This window comes from Delphinus delphis, chromosome 16 (assembly GCF_949987515.2).
Source record: "Delphinus delphis chromosome 16, mDelDel1.2, whole genome shotgun sequence".
NCBI classification, from domain to species: Eukaryota; Metazoa; Chordata; class Mammalia; order Artiodactyla; family Delphinidae; genus Delphinus; species Delphinus delphis.
This window is the reverse complement of record NC_082698.1, coordinates 15782063-15807352: the sequence shown is the minus strand read 5'-3', so window position 1 is coordinate 15807352 and position 25290 is coordinate 15782063. Positions and strand designations below refer to the sequence as shown.

At 42.2% G+C, this 25290-nt stretch overlaps 1 protein-coding gene across 3 annotated transcripts in view; it reads right to left on the bottom strand.

Annotated features, from left to right (window-relative positions):
• The window catches only part of ABLIM1 (actin binding LIM protein 1), a 229169-nt gene that overhangs the window by 5291 nt on the left and 198588 nt on the right, over positions 1-25290 (bottom strand). Inside the window, exons 12-22 of one of the 3 annotated variants that reach the window (XM_069541505.1) lie at positions 24736-24865; positions 14579-14683; positions 12851-12898; positions 9710-9856; positions 6987-7078; positions 5671-5782; positions 3864-3928; positions 3164-3224; positions 2394-2401; positions 1480-1554; positions 355-435 (exon numbers count right to left, since the gene is read on the bottom strand). In XM_069541505.1, the coding sequence (XP_069397606.1) occupies positions 355-435; positions 1480-1554; positions 2394-2401; positions 3164-3224; positions 3864-3928; positions 5671-5782; positions 6987-7078; positions 9710-9856; positions 12851-12898; positions 14579-14683; positions 24736-24865 (924 nt within the window). The remainder of the gene's footprint in view (positions 1-354; positions 436-1479; positions 1555-2393; positions 2402-3163; positions 3225-3863; positions 3929-5670; positions 5783-6986; positions 7079-9709; positions 9857-12850; positions 12899-14578; positions 14684-24735; positions 24866-25290) is intronic. The other 2 variants (XM_060034019.1, XM_060034020.1) reach the window with 2 other exon arrangements.

Sequence of the window (25290 nt, the reverse complement as noted above, 5' to 3'; positions counted from 1 at the left end):
CACAAACTCAACCCAGGCTCAGAGAAAGATAAGGATTTGGGGGTATCTGAAGAGTGATGGAGACTCCATTCCACATCCCCAGCCATAAATTAGGGCAACGCCAAATCTCCAGAGAAAATGACTGAAATCATACTGCATCTCCTGGGTTGTTCTTCTGAACTTTACCATACATTTTTATGCTCATCTCTTAAATACAAATTTGGGTTTTCCTCCAAGTTAGCTTAGTTTAACCTAGGTTGATCCTTTTTATCTTTTTGCCTTAACTGGAACATTTCTTAGGGGGAAGTTGTGGAAAATGCACAGGAATATGCAGTTGGGACAAGTTTTTTTGTTTGTTTGTTGTTTTTTTTTTACCTCTAGCCTGGTTCTGTCCACGTCTCTTAGGATTTTGCTGCGCCCTCTGTTGGTCACCATCAGCATTTCATATGGAAATACCTGAGAAGCAAAGAAAAACACCTAGAATATTGCTGTCCATGTTTTTATTTTTATTTTTTTTGGCCATGTGGCATCTTAGATCAACTAGGGATCAAACCCGTGCCCCCTGCAGTGGAAGTGCGGAGCCCTAACCACTGGACTGCCAGGGAAATATTTCCACCGCTGTCCATTTTATCAACAAGCAGAAGCTACCTAAAATCTAAGACTCCCAAGATAGAGCTTCTAAGACACTATGGTTAGAGTATTAGAGTGATGGGTGTTCCTCACTCAAGTCTCCAGCAGACAGGGGCAGGTTCCTATACATTCCCAATACCCACAAGTGTCTCATGTGGCACTGTGCCTCTGGAGGGCGCTGCTGAGTAAAAGAATACAACTTACTATGTATTGGGGATGAAGGTAAAAATTGGAAGAGAATTGAAATTAGAGGTTTATGTTTTACAAGGCAGTACACATTTGTAGGGTTAAACAATCTCGTTCCATGTCCAGCTCATGAATCCAGTCCCAGAAGCAGTGTTTTGGTAGATGACGTATTGAAATAAGCCCCAGTTATAGTCACCAAGGAGCACAGCTCTTGGATACCCTTGGAGTCACAGGATGTTCTGGAGCTGGGGCAACCCATCATCCCAGTTTGCTTGGGACTAAGGAGGATCCCAGGATGCAAGACTTCCGGTGCTAAAACCAGGAAGGTCTTGGGTAAGCTAGGTCCCCCTATCCGGAGGGCGCTGCAGCTGCTCCACGTGGAGCAGGCTTTGCCATGCTCATGGCAGGGGCCAAGTACACACCGAGGTCACAGGAGAGAAGTGCTGGCACTTCACTGGGAACACACAGCACCAGACCCAGCGAGGGCTTAAACCTGCTGACTCGGCGTGACAAAACCCACAGAGTGGAAAGATGCTTTATGACACACCCTGCCTAATGCACTGGGCTAGAGCCAAGTGGGTCTCAACCCTGAAGATGGTGAAAAAGATAGAAAATCAAATCTTTTCAGGGTTATGTGTCAGTTGCATCCCACGTGAGAGGAAAGAGAAAAAGAGCCACACTTGCCTTTGGTTCCAACATGTTAGGCATGGAGACACCCCGGTCCATCCTCATTCCAGGCATGTGGCCATCTGGGAGGGTCTGCAGCAGAAATGCAGGTTTCAGGAGTGGCCCATGGCAGCATGCGGAGCTGAGGGAGAGCTCTGTGGGCTCCTAGACCTCCCTGTTTGGGTCTCAAATCTTCACGGCCATTTTAGAGATGTGTCACCTTAATTACCATGGATTTTTCAAAATGAGCTCCTTGTTAAATAAAAGCAGGGATAGTGGGAATGCTGCTTTTATACTCCAGCTGATGAAAGATTTTGGCTTAATAACTATTGACTAATCCCTGAATGTAGGCTGCACGTGTTAAAGTATATGGTACGTCAAAGAATCGCCAGGTCTATGCTTGTTTTTTTCTTTTTTTTTTTTTAATTCTAATCTTAGCTTTCTTTGCATTTTCCCCCTTTTCTCATTCTCCATTATCATTTTACAAGGTTTAGGTTATAGGAAAAAAGGAATGGTACCACAGCAGCTCTTTCCTATTGGCCAAGACAGGGGTTTCTTTTCATCTGTGACCACACAGAGGAGGGGAGGGCCTCAAGGAGTGAGTGGTTATAACTAAAAGAAAAAGCAACTGTATGTGTGTGGACCCTTGATGCAGGTCCACTTCCACCCCAGAGAGGACTCTCCAAAGGCAGAGCAAGAGGGTCCTCGGACACCTGGTGTGGCTCATGCAGGCCTGCAGGACCAGCTTGACCCGGGCACCAGGCATGCCTGCTGCTCATGGCTCCTCACATCTGTGGACTAAAGATTAGACGGATCAACTAAAGTCAGGGTCTTCTCAACAGAAACCCTTCCCTGGAGCAGCAGAACATGTCTGGATTGTGAAAAGGCTGTTTTGCTGGTGTGGCCAACTTGGGAAAGACAGTGTTCCATACCTGGTAGTCTGGAAAGGAAAGAAAAAGAAAATCTCAGAAGGGCAAGCCCATATTAAAACAAGGAAACATCAACAGAGATTATAACCTATTGCAATTCTCCAAACATCCCCCAACAAGCCACGCTCTCCTGGCTCCGGGTCTCTGCGCACACTGCCTGGCTGCTCCCTGAAGCTGGAAGATACCCGCTCTGGTTTTAGTTATCAGTTTAAACACCCTTTCTTGTGGAAGCTGACACCCTGAAGGTGTTTCTCCCTTCTCTCTGCATCTCCGATCGTAGCATTTATCTCACAGAGTTTCTCTCTCTCTGTCTCTGTCACATGCACTTTTTATTAGTTATCTATTTTATACATATTAGTGTATATATGTCAATCCCAATCTCCCAGTTCATCCCAGCCCTGCCCCCCGCATTCCCCCCTTGGTGTCCATACATTTGTTCTCTACATCTGTGTCTCTGTTTCTGCCTTGCACCCCAGTTCATCTGTAGCCACATGCATTTTGAAGGTAGGCCCCTGTCTTGCTTCACGGTACTTCCAGGGATCTAATTAGTGCTCAGCACATAGTAGGAGCAATGAATTCCCTCCTACAAACTCGCTTCTTGTGGTCTCACATCAGGAGAGACCCTCTGGGATTTTAATACATGCCCTGATGGCTCAGAGGACAGATGTGATCTGACCGTAGGATGTGACACAGCCTGAGCCCAGCTAACATGCCTGTGACAGCACAGCCCTTCTTCCCCTTGGTCAGCCAACACCCGGCCGCAGGGGCCTCACCTCGCACTCCCCCGCTGACATCCCCATAGCTGCTGTACTGAGCAAAGTCTGTAGAAACAGGCTGAAATGAAGAAAAACACACCATTAGCAAATCTGCCCCACGGCACTCATTCTGGAGTCAGGCGAAAAGGAAGATGGGATTTACAAAATCCTGAGAATTCCTCCCAAGCCGAATTCCTGGACCCCTATTATTTTTCCTACGTAGTTCTTCTTCTATGAAATACCTGTGTTTTGTGGTATATCCTATGCTACTGCTCAGCAGGTCCTTGGCAAGCAAGTATCTCTTGCTGATAAATAAAAACACATTTTTCCACATCACAGCTACACAGTTACACTTGTTCTATGCTTTGTGGGGAGGGAGGTTGTAACAAACTTTCCTGTATCTTTTTACAGCAGAGATAATGGCTCCGGTAATTACTTTTTGCTTGACTGTAGAAATATTGGGCACACAATTAATCTAGTCTTCCCATAAGTTTATACAGGCTATTCTTTTATCTAAAGTCAATTCCTCTTTCTCTCAATAGAAATATCTTATTTTGCCTGTAACTCAAAGTGATTTACCAGGAGAGCAGGGTGATTACAATTTTCATTATATCCAACACTGAGATCATATTGTCAGATGTATTCAGACAATACATCAGCACTTCCACCAGGACTCAAGAGGGAAGAGACTCAGAAACGAGTAATTGAGAAATCTCACCCGGTGAAGCCCGTTTTTCCCATAGCCTGGGAGAGATGAGGTTTTCGATGATAGAGCATGTGAAGCTGAATAAGAGAAAGATAAAAAAAGTAATTGTTAGGAACCCGAAGTCCAATTCTTTCATGAAGTCGGCAGTGTATCTTCTACCCTACAGAATAGAAGATTTAGGAAAAAACAATCCAAATATTGGGCTCAAATATTCATAAAATGCCACCATGTTTGGGTGATGCAGGGAATGGGTGGGCAGTGAAATTTTCGAGGAGGGATGCGGAAGGAAGAAGTGCTTGGCTTCTCTGAATCCTCAACACAATCCTAATGATGATGGTAGTATTTCCATTTTACAGGAGAAGAAATAGGGGCTAATAGAAATGTAAGTATCTTGCCCACGGTTGCTCAGCTTGTAAAGGTCTAAGCAATGATCTAAACCCAGGGCTATTGGGATACATAGGCCGAAGCCCCAGTTGGTATGGCAGCAATAACTGATCTGGAGGCCTACACTTAAGTTACCAAGATCTACTGGTCAACCACAGGTGGACTCCTGGGAGGCTTGGGATAGGGTATCCCATTGATCAACAGTGTGGACAACTCATAAACTGCTGGGCTTTGGAGGGAGTAGACCTGGGCTTGAGTTTTGGCTCTGCAACTTAACACCTCTGCATCTTCGGGCATCGTAGTCCATCTTGTTAAGTCTTCATTTCTTGACCCATGTAGATACAGTGCTATTTATTTTTATACAACAGAGTTGCAGAATTGGAAGGAACTCTAAAGATTACTAAACTACCTAATCCAAGATTAATGCCAGTGACACATCTATGAGAAGTAGCAGGGCATTCCGGTTAAGGGTGTAGGCTCTGGGGTTATAATACTTGGACTCCTAAACCTTAGTTTTGGTAGTTATCAGCAATGTGACATCGGGTAAGTTACTTAAACTTCCCTTTACTTGTCTCCTGATCTACAAAATGGGGAAGATGATCATACTCATAATACCATCTACTTCATTGGTATGTTGCGAAGATTAAATGAAATAATGTTTAGCAGAAGTGTTTCCATAGGAAGCACTAAACACATGTTTAAAGGAATCCTCAGGAGAGAAAATTATGCACTAGTTCACAACATGTGAGAACATATCTCGTGGGTTAAAAGAGAACAGGCTTATGACAAGTATAAGCAGGGGAAAATATACCGAAAGACTATTCAGCCCAGTATATAAGTAATCTCTTTCAAAAGTATCAACAACAGCACTGTTAGCCCTCAGCTCTTATATTGAATATACTAAAGTCATAATACTTTGAAAAAATTGTTCATGCTCTCTACAGTTAAAAAGCGTTCTGTTCTTGGACTTCCCTGGCGGTCCAGTGGTTAAGACTCTGTGCTTCCACCGCAGGGGGCACGCGTTCAGTCCCTGGTTAGGGAACTAATGGCCCACAGGGCGACCAAATCAAAAAAAAAGAACAAAGTTATAAAAAGCATTCTGTTCTCTATGAGGATTTTCTTTTTGCCGCTTCCCTCTGAGATGTATGTTCTAGAAGGTAGACCCGGCACAAGGGAACTGACCCCTCTTGGTTCCTGAGATCCTCCAAGGGCTCCCTCTATTTCCAACAGGAAGGAAACATACATTTAAGGAAGAGCCATGGCAGGCTCTTAAGTTAAGTTGACATGACATAGGATTCTTACACTTCCTTTCCTATAGAACACTCTGTAGATTCCACCAGAAACCACCCTGCCTCTCCTGGAACCGTCAAAATAGGCTCCTTGCAGGCAGGTGGCCAGCTCCTGGCTCAGGGAAGGCGGTGGGTCTGCTGCTCACCTGAGTTGATGGAAGAATCATAGCGCCCGGTGGCCAGGGAGGACCTCTCCCGGCTCTCCCTCTCCTTCTCCATCTCTTCTTTCAGTATCAACTGGCCCAGGCCCGAGTTGAGCTATTCACAGAGAAAAGAAAAATGAAAGCGAAGCCCGCAATTACTTTTAGGGAACTGCAGTTTCTTTTTAGGAGATCCTGTAAGAAGTTCCTGACTCTGGAGAGGGCTGAGGCATATTGTCCCAGAGCCTGGTGGCTCCCCAAAAGGTCAGCCAGGTCTTGGACCTTGAACCCACCATAGTCCCTTCAATGTCAAGGCTCTGTTGCCCTAAACCAGGCTCCACATCAGAAGAGTGTTCTCCCTCCTTTGCCCTCCCCCCAAAGCACCAGCAGGTAGACTCAGGAGGGCAATGTGTGAGTATGTACAGATTTTTGATGTGGGAAGGGAAGACTGGGGACAGTAGCCTTTAAAGATAAATTACACTGATTTGTTTAAAAACAGGGGAAAAAATAATGCATGCTCATTGTACAGATTCTAGAAAACCCAGAAGGAAAGAAGAACCCATAATCCACCACTCAGAGACAACCACCATTTACATGCTGATCTGCATCTATCCAGTAGTTTTCTACGCACATAATATACAAAACTGGGAACACATAATAAATGTAACTTTGTATCCTTATATAACTAGTATCACGTGCATTCCCCATATGATGAAGTATCTTTGGAAAATGACCCTTATTGGTAGGAGTTGATCATTTCTAGGCTCCCTCAACCCCAGGCCTTCTGGGATGCTGTGGGCCTAGCTAGAGACAGAGTGTATAATGAGGATGTCTTAGTGACAGTCCATTTTATCCCCTCTCTCTTGGCCCAGATATACACACACAAGGTCCTATGAGTCCTGAGGAAAGACTTGGAGAAAGGCTCTTTCCCAAGGGAATCCCTTCAGCAGAGCCTGCGTGAGGGAAGGAAGGTGTTGTACCACCTCGGAGTGCACTCTGGCTTTACCTGGCCTTTCAGCATCCTTTCAACACATGCACCGCACACCCACACACCCCACACAGAGTCTCGCTCTCCTCGAAAAGGCCCAAACATTCCGTGTCTCTCTGACCTCCAGGTCACCTCTTCCAGAACCCGCTAAGTATCTGCCTTATTACAGTCACTAGATGCCCATCTTGTCTCTCCTACTGGACCGTAAGCCCCTGAGGGCTGGGAGTACCCCCTGCTAATCTTGGTGGCTCGCCCATAGCAATCATCCAGTAACATGGATCGACAGAAGACAGAACCGAAGTGAAGGCTGCAGCAAAGTAGTTTAAGGACAAACCTTCATTAATTGCTCCTCTTGTAGCTGCCGGCGTCTCAGCAGTTCCTCGTCGTCTTCCTCTCTGCCACTAGATCTGCGTCTCATGTCAGCTCCTAAGTCCACAGCAAAGACAACCTCTCACGTTAGCCCCACAGCAAGGGGAGCTCAAGGGACTAGTCCACCTGTGCTCAACGTGTCAGGCGGGCAAAGTCAGCAGTGGTCTTCAACATTTGTGAACAACACATGGGAAAAAAGAGCCTGCCACCAGTTCAGCTGGTTTCTTGAGACAACGGGCCCCGTTCGACAAGCCAGTCCAAAAATGTGATTCAGTAAGGCATGCCTCCCAACAATCTGATCTGCTCAATTAGAACTCGGTTTGCCATTATGATTGGGTGTAAGTCATCCCACTGGCCACTGGTCAGAGCTTCCATAGTAGGTGGGAGGGGCATCTACGGTTATTATTTTCATGTCCCTGAGGTCATTGTTCAAATAGAGAGGAAGCCAGGTTCATCTAGATAACATCAAGTAGGTAAGACAGTCTCTTGTGACGAATTTAAAAATCTTGTTTTCTTTTTTCTGAATATTTAGGTTTGTCACCATACCATCACCCTGTCTTCTACCTCCAATAAATTCATTAAGAAGCATGCTTCAGTGGTTAAGACTCCACGCTCCCAATGCAGGGGGCCCAGGTTCGATCCCTGGTCGGGGAACTAGATCCCACATACATGCCACAACTAAGAGTTTGCATGCCACAACTAAGGAGCCCATGTGTCACAACTAAGGAGGCAGCAAGCCACAACTAAGAAGCTCTCAAGCCACAACTAAAGAGCCCACCTGCTGCAACTAAGGCCCAGTGCAACCAAATAAATAAATATTTTTTTAAAAAAAGAAAAAAGAAGCATGCTTTATTTTTCTTTGAAGGGATAGGTCTTTCAGAAAATGGTCACAAAAGGGTTTTATACTAATGGGCCAATAAAAAGGGTTAATGCAGCTAAAAAGTTACTTATTTCAGTATAATAGAGCAGATCACGTACAATTTTTAAGCTTCCTGGAAAAGGGGAGATGGAAGGGAAAGGAGGAATCTGTCTGAATGGCTGGAAAATTAAGATAATTATCGCTTTTCCTAAGTGGCTTGGACTAATTTAGCTGTGGGAAGAGATAGGAAAGCCTGCTAATCTAATCAAAATAAACTCTAACTAATACCTTCAGGGTTTGATCCGTTGGATTAATGGACCAGAAGCTTTCTTCATTTTGGAACCCCAAACTATTTAGTGATGACAGTTGGTAACAACAAAATGTTAATTCTCCCCCAAAGTTTAGCTGTTTAATGTCCCTGCTATGCAACACGACTGAACTAGGAACCTCAGCGGCCCCAAGAACTGCCTGAAGGACGTGGACCAGCAGAAGAAAAAAGCTGACGACTGAGTCTTAGTTTCTAAAATCATGAATATCAATGTGAATTTTCTCTCTTTAATCTACACGAACAAAAATGAATAGACATAAGTTTTCAAGAACTAGATACACCTTAAGTCAACATAACGTATAGAATACTTGCGAATAAGGAACCCAGGAGGTATAATAGATTTTTCCTTCAACTATTTCTATAGATATCAATTGCTTTAAAATCCACTTCTATTGCCAGTAAACGTTATTCCAAAAATAACTTGGCGAAAAATAGCAGGATGAAGAAAATTTGGGAATTTTGGCAAATTGAAGGCCTTTTAGGTTGTCAACAGAAATGTGATGAGATAGTCATATCTTTGTAAAGCTGACTCACTAAATTTTCAGTACTACCTTCTGAGTTTGCTAATACCATTTTTTAGGGCCAAGTGATTTCACTAATGACAAAGCAGTAAACACACAGACAGTTCTAAAGCATAAATGTGTGGTTCAAAGCAAAGAATGAAACAGCTCCAATGTGACATTTTAGCACAGAAGTCATGGAAATGACAGATGTGAAATCATGTAACTTTACGTGAGTAATATTCCAGAACACCTGCTACTCTGTAACAGCCCTTCTTAGTAATGCAGAACGTGATCAGGCAAGAAAAATGAAAGAGCTTCAGCGTTAAGATTGGTTGTTAAGAGAATCGTAATTACAACCCAGAAATCGTCTAAAACAAACTTAATTCAAAGAAGTCACACTTCTGTGGACACTCAGTAAATCCACCCACTATGCTCTAACTATGTAGAACGAAGTTCTTGGCAGGAGGCTTTGATTCAACTATGTTCAAAAGAGTTACTGGGGCTTCCCTGGTGGTGCAGTGGTTGGGAGTCCGCCTGCCGATGCGGGGGACATGGGTTCGTGCCCTGGTCTGGGAGGATCCCACGTGCCGCGGAGCGGCTGGGCCCGTGAGCCATGGCCGCTGGGCCTGCGCGTCCGGAGCCTGTGCTCTGCAACGGGAGAGGCTGCAACGGTGAGAGGCCCGCGTACCACAAAAAAAAAATAAAATAAAAAGTTACCGACTTTACAATAATAACTGAGAGTCCACGCAAAACACCCGTTTTAGACCAGTTCTGCACCTCACTGGGCTTGGTTAGCACAAGGCTCTGGTGGTTGGGTTTTTGAAGCATTCTGCACACACGTTAACACTACCTTAGTCCTTTTCACTGTTCTAACTCTTGGTCATACCTTTCTTAAAAAGTCTTTACACTAGGACACATGTCCTTGCATACTTTGAAGCACTGCATCTTGAGATCTCCTAGCAATCTGTCCATGTGGCTTAGCTGCTACCGTTGCATACCTATGGCGGCAAGTGAGGGGGGACCAGGCCAGTGGTCCGTCTCAATCTTTGGTATCTCGCTGGGGTCTGGAGCCTGGGCTGCTGGGAACTTGGAAAACTTGATGATGTCTTCTGAAGACTTGCTCTGGGCTGCCAAGGCAGCTGCATCTGGATGGGAATCAGGGGCAGCTTAGCTAGCGGTCTGTAAGGTCATGGCAGTACACAATCCTCTCACATAGTTTTCTCGTGCTCTGGCAAAAAGTGTGAACTCCAGAGAGCTGTTTATCACCGTTATCCATCGCCCCGTCACTAACAGTTCCTAGTGACAACTCGACTCATCCTCCTTACGTTCTGCCGGAAGCAAAGCTTCATTCTACATCTGTTCTACATCTGAAAAATCTTGTTCCAGAGCTGTGCTGTCCAATACTAGCTCGAGCCACACGTGGCTATTCACGTTTAAATGAACACAATTAAATAAAACAAACGATTAATAAAACTAAAATTCAGTTCCTCAGTGGCACTAGCCACATTTTATGTGATCCATACCTACACGTGATTAGCGGCTACTGTATTGGACAGTATAGTTATAGAACATTTCCATCATCCCGGAAAGTTCCACTGGACAATTCTAGAGCAATTAGAAATTTGAATCTAGTTAATTTGAAATTAAAGAGGTTAGTGAAAAGCATGACACTGTCACTTGACTGTAGGTGTTAATCGTAAGAGAGTTGGTTGGCTTTGAATTTTTGTGGCTTCTCAGCCACAAAAATATTGGTCCGGTTCATTTCAATCCTTGCCTATTGTATATGTGTCTTTGATTCCTAGGTGAAGTGGCAGCAGGAGAATCCACTGTCAGCTTGCAGGAGTTTAGCCTTGAGACTTGGGTTTGCCATACCCACTCGCTGTTTTGTTCAAGGGGCTGCATATACAAATGAGTCACCCAGCTTTAAAACCACAAAAGCCAGAATAGGAGCAGCATGAGTTCGCAGAGTTCTTAATGGCTGTGCTGATAGGTGGAGTCATTGGCTTAGAGCCCCAGATGGAATCACAGAAGTGGAGCAAAACAAACCAGGTTAAATGGTCAGTCCCTGATTCTGGCTAATTCTGCAAGCTGACCTGGGATGTTACTAAACATTCCACAATATATTTATAATGCTATAAATAAAATTTGCCCCCCTCCCTGGGCTCACAGATTTTTAAATCTGGAAGTAACTTTTTGAATTTTCATCTCCAATTCCACATTTTTTAAGTAACTTTCTGGGTCTCAATTTGCTTAAGTAACTTGACTGAGGTCGCCCTACATAATAATAAGGGGTAAATTCTCAGCCAGGCATGGAACAGTGTTTTTCTGAATTTCTAACCTCATGAGTATAAAAGATAAAATCAGCTTGGAAAACACTGCACACTATATCCTCTTCTTAAAGAAGGACTATATGTGTTAGCATATTAAAGACTAAGAAGTGTGACTTTATTTAAGTCTAGCATTTTCCAAATGCACAGGGCATAGACACCAGTTTTTGGTATGACATCTATTTCTATCACAGAGAATTGCTCTTTTGCAGAATGTCCTTTGGGATGTACCGCTCTGGTTGTGCTACTCTTAATTACAAGAGACTGAAAGAAAGTAAAGAGTAAAGTCAATTTCACAAAAAGAAGCAAACTAATCCCTTCCAAATAAATAACCTAACATTATCCTATCTTTTTAAATCTTAAGTATTTGATTATTTTTATTTGGAGAGGCAGGGTCTCAGAGATTTTAGTATTTTTAAAAAAAGTCTCTATAAACTGATAAATCAAACTGGGAATCTTATTCTTAAATTTAAAAAAATATATATTTTTAAAGCCAGACTTCAAACAGTACTTACGCATTAGAATTGGTGAAGTCAGTGAACATTCACATGTTAATGAGTGGGTGAGAAGACATTAAACCATAAAAAAAGCAAACAAAAACAAGGTTAAGAAACTTAAAAAAGCAAGCACATGGTGTAAACTCAAAAAAAAAAAAAAAAACACAGATAAAAAAAATCATAGTTCTAGAACCATTACAATACATACATTCTTTTTCCCCTAGAATGTTGGCCTGAAATTTTTTTCCTTTTTGCATTTTCAACTCTATTTGCTTTTCATGTCATCCTAAGCCTTTAGGACTCATTAATGTCATCTGGATTCTAAAGGCAGCCTTCGAATTTCCAGGCACAATTTGTGTATAATTTTCTGAAATCACCTGGAGACCAGTCTTGGCTTTCTACCCATTCACAAAGATTTACAGCAGCTGAATCTATAGAGACCTAATAATGTTGGAGGGAAATGTGATTTACAAAGAGTAATATGATTTCCTGGGTTTAAAAATTCTATATTCCCAGAAAAGGAAAACACAATTATAAATCCACATCAGTGGTTCTTAGCTTGCAGGAATTTCAGAGACAAGCTGGCCTAATGTACTGGTTTTTGCAGATGAGAAAACTGAGGGACAGAGGTTACGTTTCTGATATCACAGAACCGTTTAGGTGAAGAGCTGGGATCAAGGCTAGGGCCTCTGTCTCAGCGTGAGTCCCATCTCCTCTACCATAGGGTGCAGACATTTGCATGCTCCATCAGAGACTGGGGAACTGGACAGTCAGGCTGATGGAAGCTTGGTCAAGTTAATGTTTTCTTGGCCACACAGCTTGCGGTATCTTAGTTCCCTGACCAGAGATCAAACCTGTGCTCCCTGCAATGGAAGCACAGAGTCCTAACCACTGGAACGCCAGGGAATTCCCTTGGTCAAATTAATTTTTAGGTAGCTAGCCCTCACTAGTTTTAATTAGTTAAACTAATTGCAAGCTCATCAAAATTATCAGAGAGGTTGGTTAAATTATTTGATGGCCCCCCAAAAAAGTCTTGTTAGGGAGTTTGTGAATTACTTTGTGACCGTATCTTTCCTTCTCTATGAGTGTAATGATACATGGTTTGATGGCCAGGAGTTTCCTAATCAAGCTAAGTGTTCTCCATCTAGGAAAACCGACTTCACAATATTTGCATCATAGGAGACCACAAAGGCATAATACACTGGACGCCCCAGTTTGATTCTCAAAAGCAGCAGCAGGTAAGCCTTTCAGAGGACAGTGAAGAGTTCAGCTGACGTTGCTATTTAAAAGCTACGCGGAGGAAAGCGGGTTTTACCATGCTGTTTGTAGATGGGTGGTTTTCGGTAAATGTTGATCCCTTGATCTGTGGAAATGAAAAGCAAAGGTGTGTGATTACGGGGAGGCATCCACCGATGGGAAAAACAGATCAACCAAGAGGCAAACCAAACTGAAGATTCTCCAACAAAAATAACCCAGAAGGTTAACTTTTGTATTACAAAGATCGAGGTTACTGGAAGAAGAAATTACAGGAATGAGTGAATTACTATAGACATGTGACATGGAATCCTTTGTAATACATCTTAGGATATAGAGAGATGTCATTCACTCATGAGCCATTTATTTCAAATATACACTTCACTAAAAGTGGGGTTAAAACAGGAAGAAATGCAAGCAGTGCAGATACTGTGATGGTGAGGAAGACATAACCAGTTTGGGGAAGATCCCCAAATTGCTACTGTCTCGAAATTGAGCTCCCAGTAGAGACCAGTGGCTCAATTTACTTTTCAACTAATGAGTGGAACAGTGGAAAGCGATGTAGTGAAAATTAAGAGGATATTTTTGTAAAACATAGAAACAATTTTTAGGTGCGAGGCTAGTCTGATGTATCGACAGGATGTTTGACAAAATCCTAGTTTGTATAGGCCAAATTTTACAAAAGAAAGGAAGAGTAAGGAGATGCCAAATATTATTCATATATTTATATAGAACCCCATTTGATTATGCAACCATTAAACTTTGACTGCAAATACTCAGTAGGTTTCAAAAGGTTTCCCCAGAATCTTGGGCACTGGATCCTGGTTGGGCATTCTTTATGAGAAAAGTTGCAAACATACAACACTGATTTTCAAGGTTCGATGAAACTTCATTTATATGTATTTTTTAAAGGCAGTGCTATCTCAGTGGTATGAAGCCCATTGAACTTTCCTCTGTTCAAACTTCTAGGTAAGTTTGGAATGCAAAAGAGAAAAACTACTACAGATTCCAAATATGTATGCTAACATTAACATAATGGGTAATTTATTAAACCACTTTCAGTAGCTAAAAGAAGCAAAACAATGTACTTCTGACGGAAAAATAATATCATGACTTCTGACGGCCAATCTTGCCTTCACAAAGATTGTGAGCTGACCCTAAATCTTAAGATACTGATGGGTTCTGATTTTTCCAGTTCCTGATGGCAAATTACTATTTGTACCATGACAGCAAAGCTTATAGCACCAAGCCTAAATTGCAAGATGTCTCTGTGGGCTACGGAGGTGGTTAGTTAATTACACACTGCAGAAAGACCCTCCAAATGACCCAATTTTTCAGCTCCCTGAAAAGTCCATAGAAAGAATCTCCACACTGGAGACAAACAGATAAAATAAAAGTACTCTCAAGAACACTGTGGTTCAGTCTTTAGGCTGTGTTAGACAATGACACTAAACCACAGAGTGGTATCTCAGAAGGTACTAACATGAGGGTAAAATTAAAATTTTTGTCAAAACAAGACAAAACGAAGCAACTCAACCCTTATTCCTTCACCCTCTGCCTCCCATCCCCCTTCAAAAATTTTAGAGAAAATGTAAACCTTCAATACAATCCTGGCATCTCCCATACAAAGCTTTTGAAAGGCCCTCTAGGTCAGGTCCTGCAATTTAGGGTTTGTCGGCTGTGAGCATCTCAGTTAAAAGAGCATGAGAAATGGAGACGAGACAGAGGCGACAAGGCTACATTCTGCACGGTGACAGGACACCAAGACACAGACCATGTCAGCTCCTACCTGGAACATGGAAATGTTTAGGGGCCTGAGCGTAAGTTGGAGTGAGAGGGCGGCTGTCTGGCCGATAAGGGAGAGGGGAGTTCCGGCCGCTGGATGGCTCATTGCCTCCAATGAGAAGAATGGAGAAAACAAAATGAGAGAAGGGAGAGCAAGAAAGAAAACAAAGCTAGCATAATAAAAATTCAAAATGAACAAACCGGAAGGAGGTACATCAAAAAGGAGAAACCAAAGAAACAAACTCAGTTCATCAACTTGGCTCACAAAGGTGACTGGTATAAGGTTGAATTTTCCAAAAGAGAGATTTGAGTTCAAGTGGAACTAGGTTAAAAGCAGTGAGCGGTAAGATGCATCATTCCAATGGCATGCGGTTGAAGGCCGTGAGCTGGCAGCAAACTGATTAGATGGAAAGTACATTAAGAAGAATGGAAAGTCACTTGCTAATGATTCAGGGTCAGTCGTCAGATGGTTTACAACCCAAGCATGTAAAGGGGTGGGATATGCAAACCCAAAAACAATCACTTCCAGGCACAATGGCAGAGGCTGGCAATCAGAATCTATTTCTCTGAATGGGAGGCTGAGTCTGGGAACCTGTGTGGTCCTTCCTCTGAGCAACACAAAGTGCCTTCATTGCAGCCTATGTTTCTGTTGCTTCACTTTGAAATACACACAGTAGTCAGACCCCTTTCTTCCAGGTACTTTGGGACCACTTATACTTCTCTCTACCTTTCTCTTAAAAGAGGCTCTACCCAGTCTAAAAATTCCATCAGTGAGACATTTACTGAGCATCTACTATGGCTGGGCAGTGAGCTTCGATTGAAGCTAAGTAGGTGAATGAGATGTGGTGCCTGGCTGCAAGGGGCCTCATCAGGGTCTACCTAAGGAGACAGACTTATAAGCGACAAGTACACGTAATACCACATAAGTGCTTACTCGGGGGTATGCGAAAAATTCTATGGCACTCATATGAAGGTACCATTGATTTTTCATAAAGGCTACAGAAAGATGCTAGAATTGAGTTGGTCATTGAAGAGTAAGCTCACCAGGTGGATGGGTGGCTGCAGGGGTGAGAAGGTCCAGATTCTAGGGAGCTGGAACATCACGGGGAAGGAAGGGCCACGGTGTGTGGGAGCAACAGGACGGGCCTCTGTGGCTGGGCAGCATGGCGTTCTTGGAGGTGGGAGTGGGGAAGAGCCTGCAACGCACTGCTGGGCTTGGCTGCAAAAGCCTTGAGGACCGCCCCCCATAGCCACCATCATTCCCTCAGATAAGAACTGCAGGGTGAATTGAGACTTGTGCAAAATCGGAAAGAGATCAGCTCTTACCCTACTGTCCTCCTTCCCCACGACTGAGCGAACATCCGTGCAAGAATACACCAGAAGATATAGGACTATCAAAAGTTAATGAATTAGTAAGGTAATTACTTTTATGATTGAGTTGTAAGGGTTCTTTACATATTCTGGATAACAAGTTTCTTATCAGACATATGATTTGCAAATATTTTCTCCCACTTTGTGGTTGTCTTTTACTTTCTTGATAGTGTCCTTTGAAGCACAGAAGTTTTAAATTTTGATTAAGTCCAATATATCTATCAGTTAAGGCTAACAATTTTAAATAAATCACAGATCTTCAGAAAATAGAGGAGTCAATTTTTTTTTTTACTTTGTCGTAAATTTTTTTTTTAATTGAGATATAACTGACGTATAACATTATATTAGTTTTAGGTGTACAAGGGCCAATTTCTTCAAGTAAATCAAACTGTTCTAAATCTGGCCAGTAATGCATGAAAGATGTCAATTGCTGGAGTCTCAAAATAACACGTTCAATAGGGTTTTAATTTTTTGATATGTATAGTTTTAGATAACCAGAGCACAGATCTGTACCAAATGGGCAGTAAGATATTCTGAATATGAGATCTGAATTTGTTCCTGTCTCAGATTTCGAGTCCAGGTTTTTGGTTATCATGTTCTAAAACTTTTGTCCTTTTTTCTTTTTTTGTTTCAAGAGTCAGTTTAGCATCTGGCTCCCAATATATCATAATGCTGACTTTACTAGAGTGAGATATTAGCTCCTAAAAATTATGAAGCTTCACCTACAGCCACTGATCTATTAAAGAGCTCATTTAAAGAGAAAGTGACGTCATTTCCTATCACTCTCCTAAAGAGAAATAACCAGCTCATGTCTGAAAAAATTAATATAAAAAACGCAGGTAGAGGCAAGCAGGGGGAGGAAGAATACAGTTTACGTTTAGAAGAAAATCCTGCTTTAACCCTAAGGCTGAATCAGAACTAGATCTCATTTACCTCTGTGTGTTCAACACAGTGCCTGGCCACGACTAAGGGCTTAATAAATGTCTGTGAATGAATGACTGAAGTAGGCCAACTAATTAATTCTACAGCAATGAATGACCTAATTTAGTGAGCACCACTGCAGGATCAACCATCATCTTTCTCTTAATTATAGGCAGCCGGATGCTAGGACACAGCAATGGGATCACAATAGTACCTTTTTTCTTTTTTTTTAAAATAGCTTTCCCTAGAGTTGATCCTTAATAACCCCAATTTAATTGTTTCACTTCAGAAGAATTCTTTACTCCTACAAACATTAGAAATTATTCACAAGAGTAATCCATAATTAAAAAACAGAATAATTCTTGTGGGCTATTCTCAAAGGAAGTTCTAGAGAGACCCAACTTTCTTGCTTTATTTGAGGTTTTTTTCTGAAGACCTTGCCTATCTTGAACACTGGTGCTACTGCTTTGAAACCATACTGCCCCCTGCCCTTAATCCTGCACCTCTAACCTTCCTGTACTTGTAGAACATCAGATTTTCGGGGGAGAGAAATGTTCTCACAGGTTTTGTTTATAATATCCAATCAGATGAAACTCCATTAAATTTGTTCTGATAGTTACTAGCCAGGGTCACGCACACACAAAAATAGCTGCATATATGGGACATCAAGGTTTAAGGTCATTAGAATTAGCATTTGCCCAAGTATTCTATCATTAAGATGCTCTGCTGCCCAGTGGCAGTAGAAACCCATCACTTCCATGGTCGACGGCTCTCAAAGGCTATGGAATGACTGTCTGACTTCCCAAAGGGTGAATTCTGGCTGAATGCTGTCTCCAGTTGGGCAGAGTTTTTTACTTAGCAGCATATCTTCGGCAACCACTGACCTTTCTAGTGGCTAGAAAAAACGCTAGTATGTTCAAGTCTTTGTAAGTAGATTTAACTCTATAATCATTTAAAATCTCCCACGAGACATTTGAAAACACTAGGTAAACAGCTACTCAGCAACACACCCATCTAAGTGATCCTGCATAGTATGATTTCCACACATCACAACGGCTCGTTGGGGAAAAGGTCTCAGGGTACATAATGTTGCTAGGTACCAAATTCTTAGTCCTTGAAATGCGAAAGGCATCAAAAATTTTGGCATTAACAAAAAAATTCTCAAGATGAGGCCTTTTCTAAGTTAAACACCCCTTCTTTAAGTGATAAAACGTTTCACTCTATCCTGGATGGAAATGACTGAGGAAGGCCCTAAAAGGTTATTTTCGTGCTTAGTTCATTACTCAGGCAAAGTGATGTATAAGCCATCAGATGAAATATCATATACGGAAGGTACCATCGTCATCATCATCATCTATCAGCCTGGTGTTGACATTGCTTAAAAATAACATAATAGTGTATATATCATATGATAGTGTATATATCACACTCGTAGCCATTTTGTTCCTTTAAATAAGTCCTTGCATTGGTTCATCTAAGTTGTTAGTGATCTCAGCTCCTGGGGTGAGAAGCTACTGTGTATATAGATATACATTTCTTGGTCTTCATTTTCAGCTCCTTCCAAGTCAGCCCAATAGGCCAATTTTTCAGTCCTTGGGAGATCATTCACTGGAAGGATTCCCACTGTACTTAAATTCAAACGCTCTGTCCAACTTTTATTCTTCTTTTCGCCACCATGAGAGCCTCAGTGACAAATTCTAAGACAAGTCAATCTAAATGGCAATGCTAGTGTCTGCTGTGGGAAACGGCTGGCAACACTTAGCTTCTGGACTCTAAGTGCTTATGTTCCAAAATATAAATTCCGAGGGGACCTTAAAGTTGGCAGCAACTAGAATGTCATGACAGAGTTTCAAGATTACTGGTCCTTGTCTAAAGCTTCAATAAACGTTATGGTTTCCTTCAGCAAGTGTCAAATACATATTTGCATCATAGCAACTCATATCTATGGCAAAACAAGGAAGATTTCTTTCAAAGAGACTTAATATATGTAGCCCTCCTGTTTGCAAATCTGATTCATGGACACAGAAGGAAATATCTAACAGTATTTCAAAGGGAAAGGAAGAGAAACTGTGCAAACATGGCACAAAACCCAAAACAAGGTGAAAATAGTTTTTCCAAATAGGCATGCACTTGTCCAAATGGCCCAACAATGATATACTGATATAGAATGAAGCTGCAAGGAAGGTCAGAGAACAGAAATAAAAAACACAATGGAAAACGAGATGGGCATTACAGAAAATGGATGGGGAAGCCAACGAGATAGAGAGAAAGCTGGTGATGTGCATCTCAGCTCTATACCCACGCAGGTGTCCTCAGCTCTGTGGACCCTGAGGGCCTGGGCCACATGCATCTGAAATAAGGGCCAAGAATTGGACTTGGGAGGTGGGAGGTGGGCTTCTGGCTGCCAGAGGGGCAAGGGGACCCCTGCTTTCAGCTACACCTTCCTGAGATGGACATCCCACCCTGGGGTCCTCAAGCTCCTTGGCTTACGTTTGTTTTAAAAATAATTTCCCTGAGATTGCAAAACAAGCTCCAAGTTAAAGAGTGAATGTTCAAATGAAGAGCCATGGAAAACCCTGGGAGACTTTGCTCTTTAAAGATATCTTAGATGTGTTTCTCTAATGGTCATACGTTCCCCCTGGACTGGAGAGGAGTTTCATGTAAACGGATACATGTCTTTCAAAATAACTAAGACGTAATTCTTTGCAGAATCCATATTTAGCTATTCAACTAAACTAGGCTTTTAAAGCAATATCTTTAATATACAAATTCTGCATGATTGATTTTGTAGTTTAGCAAAAAGCTGATTTTAAAACTAAGCATATACTGTTATGCACATTATATTCTGTATCTGAAGTATATAAACTATTTCATCTGAACAAACTGTAGGCATATATCCAGTAAAAAGAAAATGGGAGAGAGACCATTAGATATTTTTTAAGCGTAAGCTCGAAGTAACAAACTATTGCTTTCTATAATTTAAACCTATACTATTTGACTGTGTACTTCGAATTCAGACTGAAAAAAGAAAAGATTGTGTATCTATACTTTTAATAAAGCATTATTTAGGCACACTGAAGTACTGTAATTTTCCTAACCACTTATTATTTCTATTGAAAAGTTAATTTTGTAGTTTAAATGCCTGAAAGTAGCTGTTTGTCTTGGCCTCCATAAGAATGCAATTTTCTAGTTAAAAAGAGATGGAAAATAAAAGTTTGCTTTAAAAATTATACTTCGTGTATAGCATTTAGGCCGAAACACACCCCCCTCATAGGAATGAGGGATGGGAAGGCTTGGGGTCTATCTAGTCCTGGTGCTGCCACTTCCTAGCTGTGAGTCCTTGGCCGGGTCACTTAACCAGGGCCTCAGCTCTTCATCCACCCCCATGCCTGCCCCCTGCTACTTTACTTCATAGGGCCGCTGTGAAGAGTGATGGACTGATGCAACCGGAAGTGCTCTAAGAACACCATGCCAAGGGGGAAGTCACAGAGGGACCAGAGTTGAGTGCTCACTACACATCAGGGCATTTCACCTTGCCAACTACTAATAGGCGCTTGCCATGTACCTCTATAAGGATGAGATCATGAGCCGCAGCAGCTGCTGACCTTCAACACCCCCTGAAAGGAGTTCAGGGTGGAGATCAGGAACGAGGCACTCTGTGCTCTGGGAAGAACTGACAGGACAGGTCTTCAGAGAGTTAGATACTTTCAGGAGAAGATTTTATGAGCCCAATTCTTGCATCTCCTCGTATCTAGAAAAGCACTAAAATCCTTCATGGTGACATCTGCTCCTCGAGACTAGCAGAATCCTTCTGCAAAAAATATGTCCCTGATTGCATGGACTCTCCCTTCACCAGAATCACCTATATACTGACCTTCCCCCTGCCTCTCTGGAGCAGTTTCTCAGAGCTATCTGCAGTGCTGTCTCCCGGGCTATAGCCCTCATTTTGCCCCAAATAAAATTTAATTCACACTCTCACGTTGTGATTTTTTTTTTTTTCACTTGACAACCTCACACACCCCAATACCCTAGAAGAAGTTTCATAGATGAGGCAAGTGGCACTCAAAAGGTTAAGTCTACAATCCAAGGTCCCATAGCTAGCATGTGACAGAGATTATATTCAAAGCCGGGACTCCAGTGTCCACATGGGTGCCCATCTCGCCATAAGGCTGTGCACAAGCACGAGGTATTGAGTCTTGATATTTTGTGATGTGTTATTTGTATAAACTCTGTATAACTTTATAGGGTACATGACATTTTTCATCCTACACAAAGTAGCTTTCTGAAAGATGAAATATATAATAACCAAATAAGGCAGTTTACATTTTAATGAATTAAAAAAATGTATTTTCCCTTGTATATTAGAAACAAAGAAACAAAAATCTTAATTTGGCCAAGGGCTTCTATATTAAAGTCTCTTTAAAATACATCTCTGAAGTTTTTTTCAATAATTTCTTATGGTTTTATAGACATTCTCTAAAGTATCATCTTGACATCTAAATAATAAAGGTCTTTCCTCCCCCAAATACTAATTAGCAGTAATAATTTTAAATAACCTGTCAAGAATTTTAGAAAGTGCTGCACCTGCTGAAAAATTTCTTTGCTAGTGGCAAACGGTATGTGTCTTCAAATAAGCTTGTCAGCAATGTTATTTTTACAGCACAGAAAATGCTAAAATCGCATGCTTGTAAAATGACTGCAAAGGAAATTCAGTCAAAGAGCGCAACATTTAGGCTGCTTGAGAAAGTGTTAGTGATGTGAGCTCTTGGAACTCGGGGTTAGAATCCCTTCGGTCTGTCTTAAGACCCATGACAACATCTGTGCTTGCCTGCTACTCCCTCCTTAAGGTATCTTCTTTGGTTAATTTGGTTCAAATCAAGACTACGGAAAAAGCATCCTCTGGGAGCTCCTACTTATTTTAAATTTGGGGCTCTTGGCTCGATTGAGAATGGCCACGGAAACATAACAGACAATGAGAACAATGGGAACGGCATAGAGGGAAGGGCAGAGATGGGCAGGAACAGAAAACAGAAGGCAAAGTCCCTGTTCTCCATCATGCAGACATCAGGACAGGTCGAAGGAAGATTACTCTAAGGGTTGTCTCAAGGAGATAAATTTAAGTTACGTTGCCATAGATCTTTCATACCGTCCAAACATTTTAATATTGTTACATGGTTAAGGGGCTTATCACCATTAAGACAACTTTGGAACCCTTGTTGCTGAATACTGTTTTTGCTGAGCCATAACACATATGAAAACCAGGAAGATTCCCCAGATATATATTATATTTTGCTTTTGACCAGAGAAAAACAAAATAATAATATATATTTTTCTTAAGCAGTAGCTAACAAATCTCAGGGTCTCAAACATATTTCCTGTTTCTTCATCTAGAGCCCTTTAGAAATGACATATTTCTCCTACCGAGAGATGCTATGCCAGTTCTAAGACACGGCTGGGTGTAGCCATGACACACGCAGGCATGCTGAGAAGTCCAAAGCTCGGAGCTGACTCTTGGAGATGCACCTTATTAGCCTTCCCCGGGTGCTAATAAATCTCGGCTATGCAGGGTGCTGCCTGGAGAAGCCTGCCTCCTTACCTTTGATATGGGGAAGGAAGTGGTGTCGGAAAGGGGAGTTGGGGCGGGAGTCGCTGTGGCCGGAGCTGAGGCTGCCGGTGTGCAGGAAGGACCTCTGCACACCAGGAGACAGCAGCTCTGTGCAGCAAGGATCAGGGGCAGGACACGGTGCAAACAGAAAAGAAGAGCACAAATTAACACACGAGCAGGGACAACGCCATCGTTCCAAGGGAGAAAAAAAAATCAAGAATGTTAATCAAGAGTCTGAAAAAGGAGGAAGGAAAAGGGGTTAAGAAGGCACCTATGAAGGGTTACACAAAGTGGGGAGAGTCTGCAAACAGGTTCAGGTCAGTACAGAGTTCACTCTCCGAGGATAAATGGTTTTAGTGGGAGGGAACGGCCACCAGAAGGTTCTGTCAGGATGACACCAGCTACCACGGAGCCAGGACTGGGCACGTCACTTAGACTCCACCATAGCTGTTTTTAAAAGGCACCTGACAAAACAGAACCCTCTGAAACACATGTACAAAACCGACAATCATTTCAAGAACCTTGCAAAGAAATACTTATACGTAAGGGTCAGATTCTTTGTTTTTTAAGCTGCAAACGTCTCCTACTGCCAGTTTAATTTTACTTTTCCTATGTAGAAGGGAAACCTGTCTGTATCCCCTGGGTAGCAAAGAGCTACCTGTGATCTTGAGAATTGGGTAGTGGTAACACCAGGGGAGCTGGAAACTCAGTTATGGACCGTTAACCTAAGCCCAGACCTAAGGACGTGCGTCATCCTCTGGTATCTAGAACGTGTGGAGTGGATACTCTGAGGTGCTCTGTGCTGACCATGACTATGCTAGCAGAGCCCCATCTCGAAAAATAATTATGAGCCCTAACAACTGACATCACGCATGTCCATAACGTATTGTGAAGGGGGAGGAGAAGTGCTAGAATGCGGAATGTTCTACAGGCTCTTGGCATCAGAACCATGACTAGAACAGAGGAAAACTTTCTACTGCCCAATGAGGACATGACCTTTTAGGGAAACCATGTCCCTGGCTGACCACTCCCTTGCTATCCAGGGATTCTCTCGAACAACAATTTCCCAGTGAACTTCGCATCATTCTGATAAGGGTACGGCTGCAGTATCAGGGTATACCCATACGTAGGGGTGGTGGCATAAAGGATTTCTCATCACCCAGACAGAAAATGGCATAAATCCAAACCCAGAAGTAAAATGAATATCATCGTACATGAAAAATAAAAGGAATTTCTTTCCTGAAAAATTTTCCTTTAACGTAACTCAACAGATACTGAGTAAATATTTGAGTCTAGAGAAAACTATACTTTATTGAAGGATCAAAAAGTAAAAATTTAATCCTCTATAAGCATTAAATCTATGGCTTTAAAGAGAAGATTGCAGCCTTTTTACATTCTGTTCATGTCCTTTGGTTTATATTTTATAAAACACGTTAGCATATGAATGGGCTTATTCTCATCAGCCTGCACAGAAGCAAGAGGCTTAAAATGAAGTCTTCATAGACATATATCAACACCAAGTTTGTTTAGAAGGACAAAATCTTCCTTGGTGAATCTGTTTCTCAGGAATCCTCGGTCTGTGCTGGGATCTCCGTGCTTTTTCTACTCTACATAGGAGATACCCACTAACAGTAAAAGGGACTACGTTCTGCCGAGATAAAGGTAAATGAGGTCCACTACTCTTAATATTCCCCATCATAGCACACCTCTAGTGTTTTTATATTTTCCAAGTCTGATTCAAAATCTTAGGTTGGAAGGCATCTTAAAAGTTACCAAATACAACCCCGAGGTTGTATATGAGATTTCTTCCTAGCAGGTTCTTAACCAAGCATGCTTAGTAATACCATGTGCCCGGATGGGGGAAACATAATAAACTCACGAGTAAATGACTGGATTTAGATTTTAGATAAGCCTAAAAGGCACATCACCGTATTTTCTTTTGGAGATCTCCATTTTAAGTCTCAAAGTGCTGAGATTTTCTTCAAGTCTGAAAAACCCAAAAAACCTCCTTTGCTTCTAGGTGTTCACTGTCAAAATGTAATTATTTAGTAAGTCATAATGAATACAACCATAAAATGACTCTTGTTTTGAGAAAAGAAATAACACAAACTACAATGGAATAGGAGTTTGCAAGTTTTTCTGGGAGAGGGGCAGATAGATTTGGCAGCCAGATTTTTAAATACGCTATCAGCGGTGGGGAAAACAATCACATAGAAACACGGATGACTCCATAGAGAGTGAATCCCGGGAACAGGTGCCCTTACCAGGTCTGTGAAAATGCTGGGGAGAGCGAGACGTGGTTGGAGTGTAGCTGTGACGGCTGTACACAGGGGAGTTGATGGAGCCCTGGCTGGTGGACCGGTGGATCATCCGGTCCCGCCCATCCTGGTACCCCTGGAAGCAAGTGCGAGAAAGTGGGAGCACAAGGCATACATGCAGGCTGTTGTCAGGTTCAAGTGAAATCAAGTTGCACCAAAGTCACCCAGGAACTATCCCGTCTACCTGTTCATGTATACACTTTAGGGCCATATTCCTTAAGTAGGTATGCAAACAAGCATTCCATGGTTAGTGCTTTTTGTTCAAAACCTGTAGTGCTTGCCTTTACCAAGATTTAAGATGTAAAAAGGATAAACTCCAGTGTTGATAGAGCTCTGGGAAAAGAGGGAATAATTCCAATGACCACGCTTATATTGTGCTTTTCAGTTTTACGAAGTCTGTTCACATAGGTTGTATCATCAGATCCGCATCCTAAAGAAGGTAGACACACGGTATCACCTCCCTTCTTCGCAAATGCAGAATGTTTCAGAAGGTTCCACGCA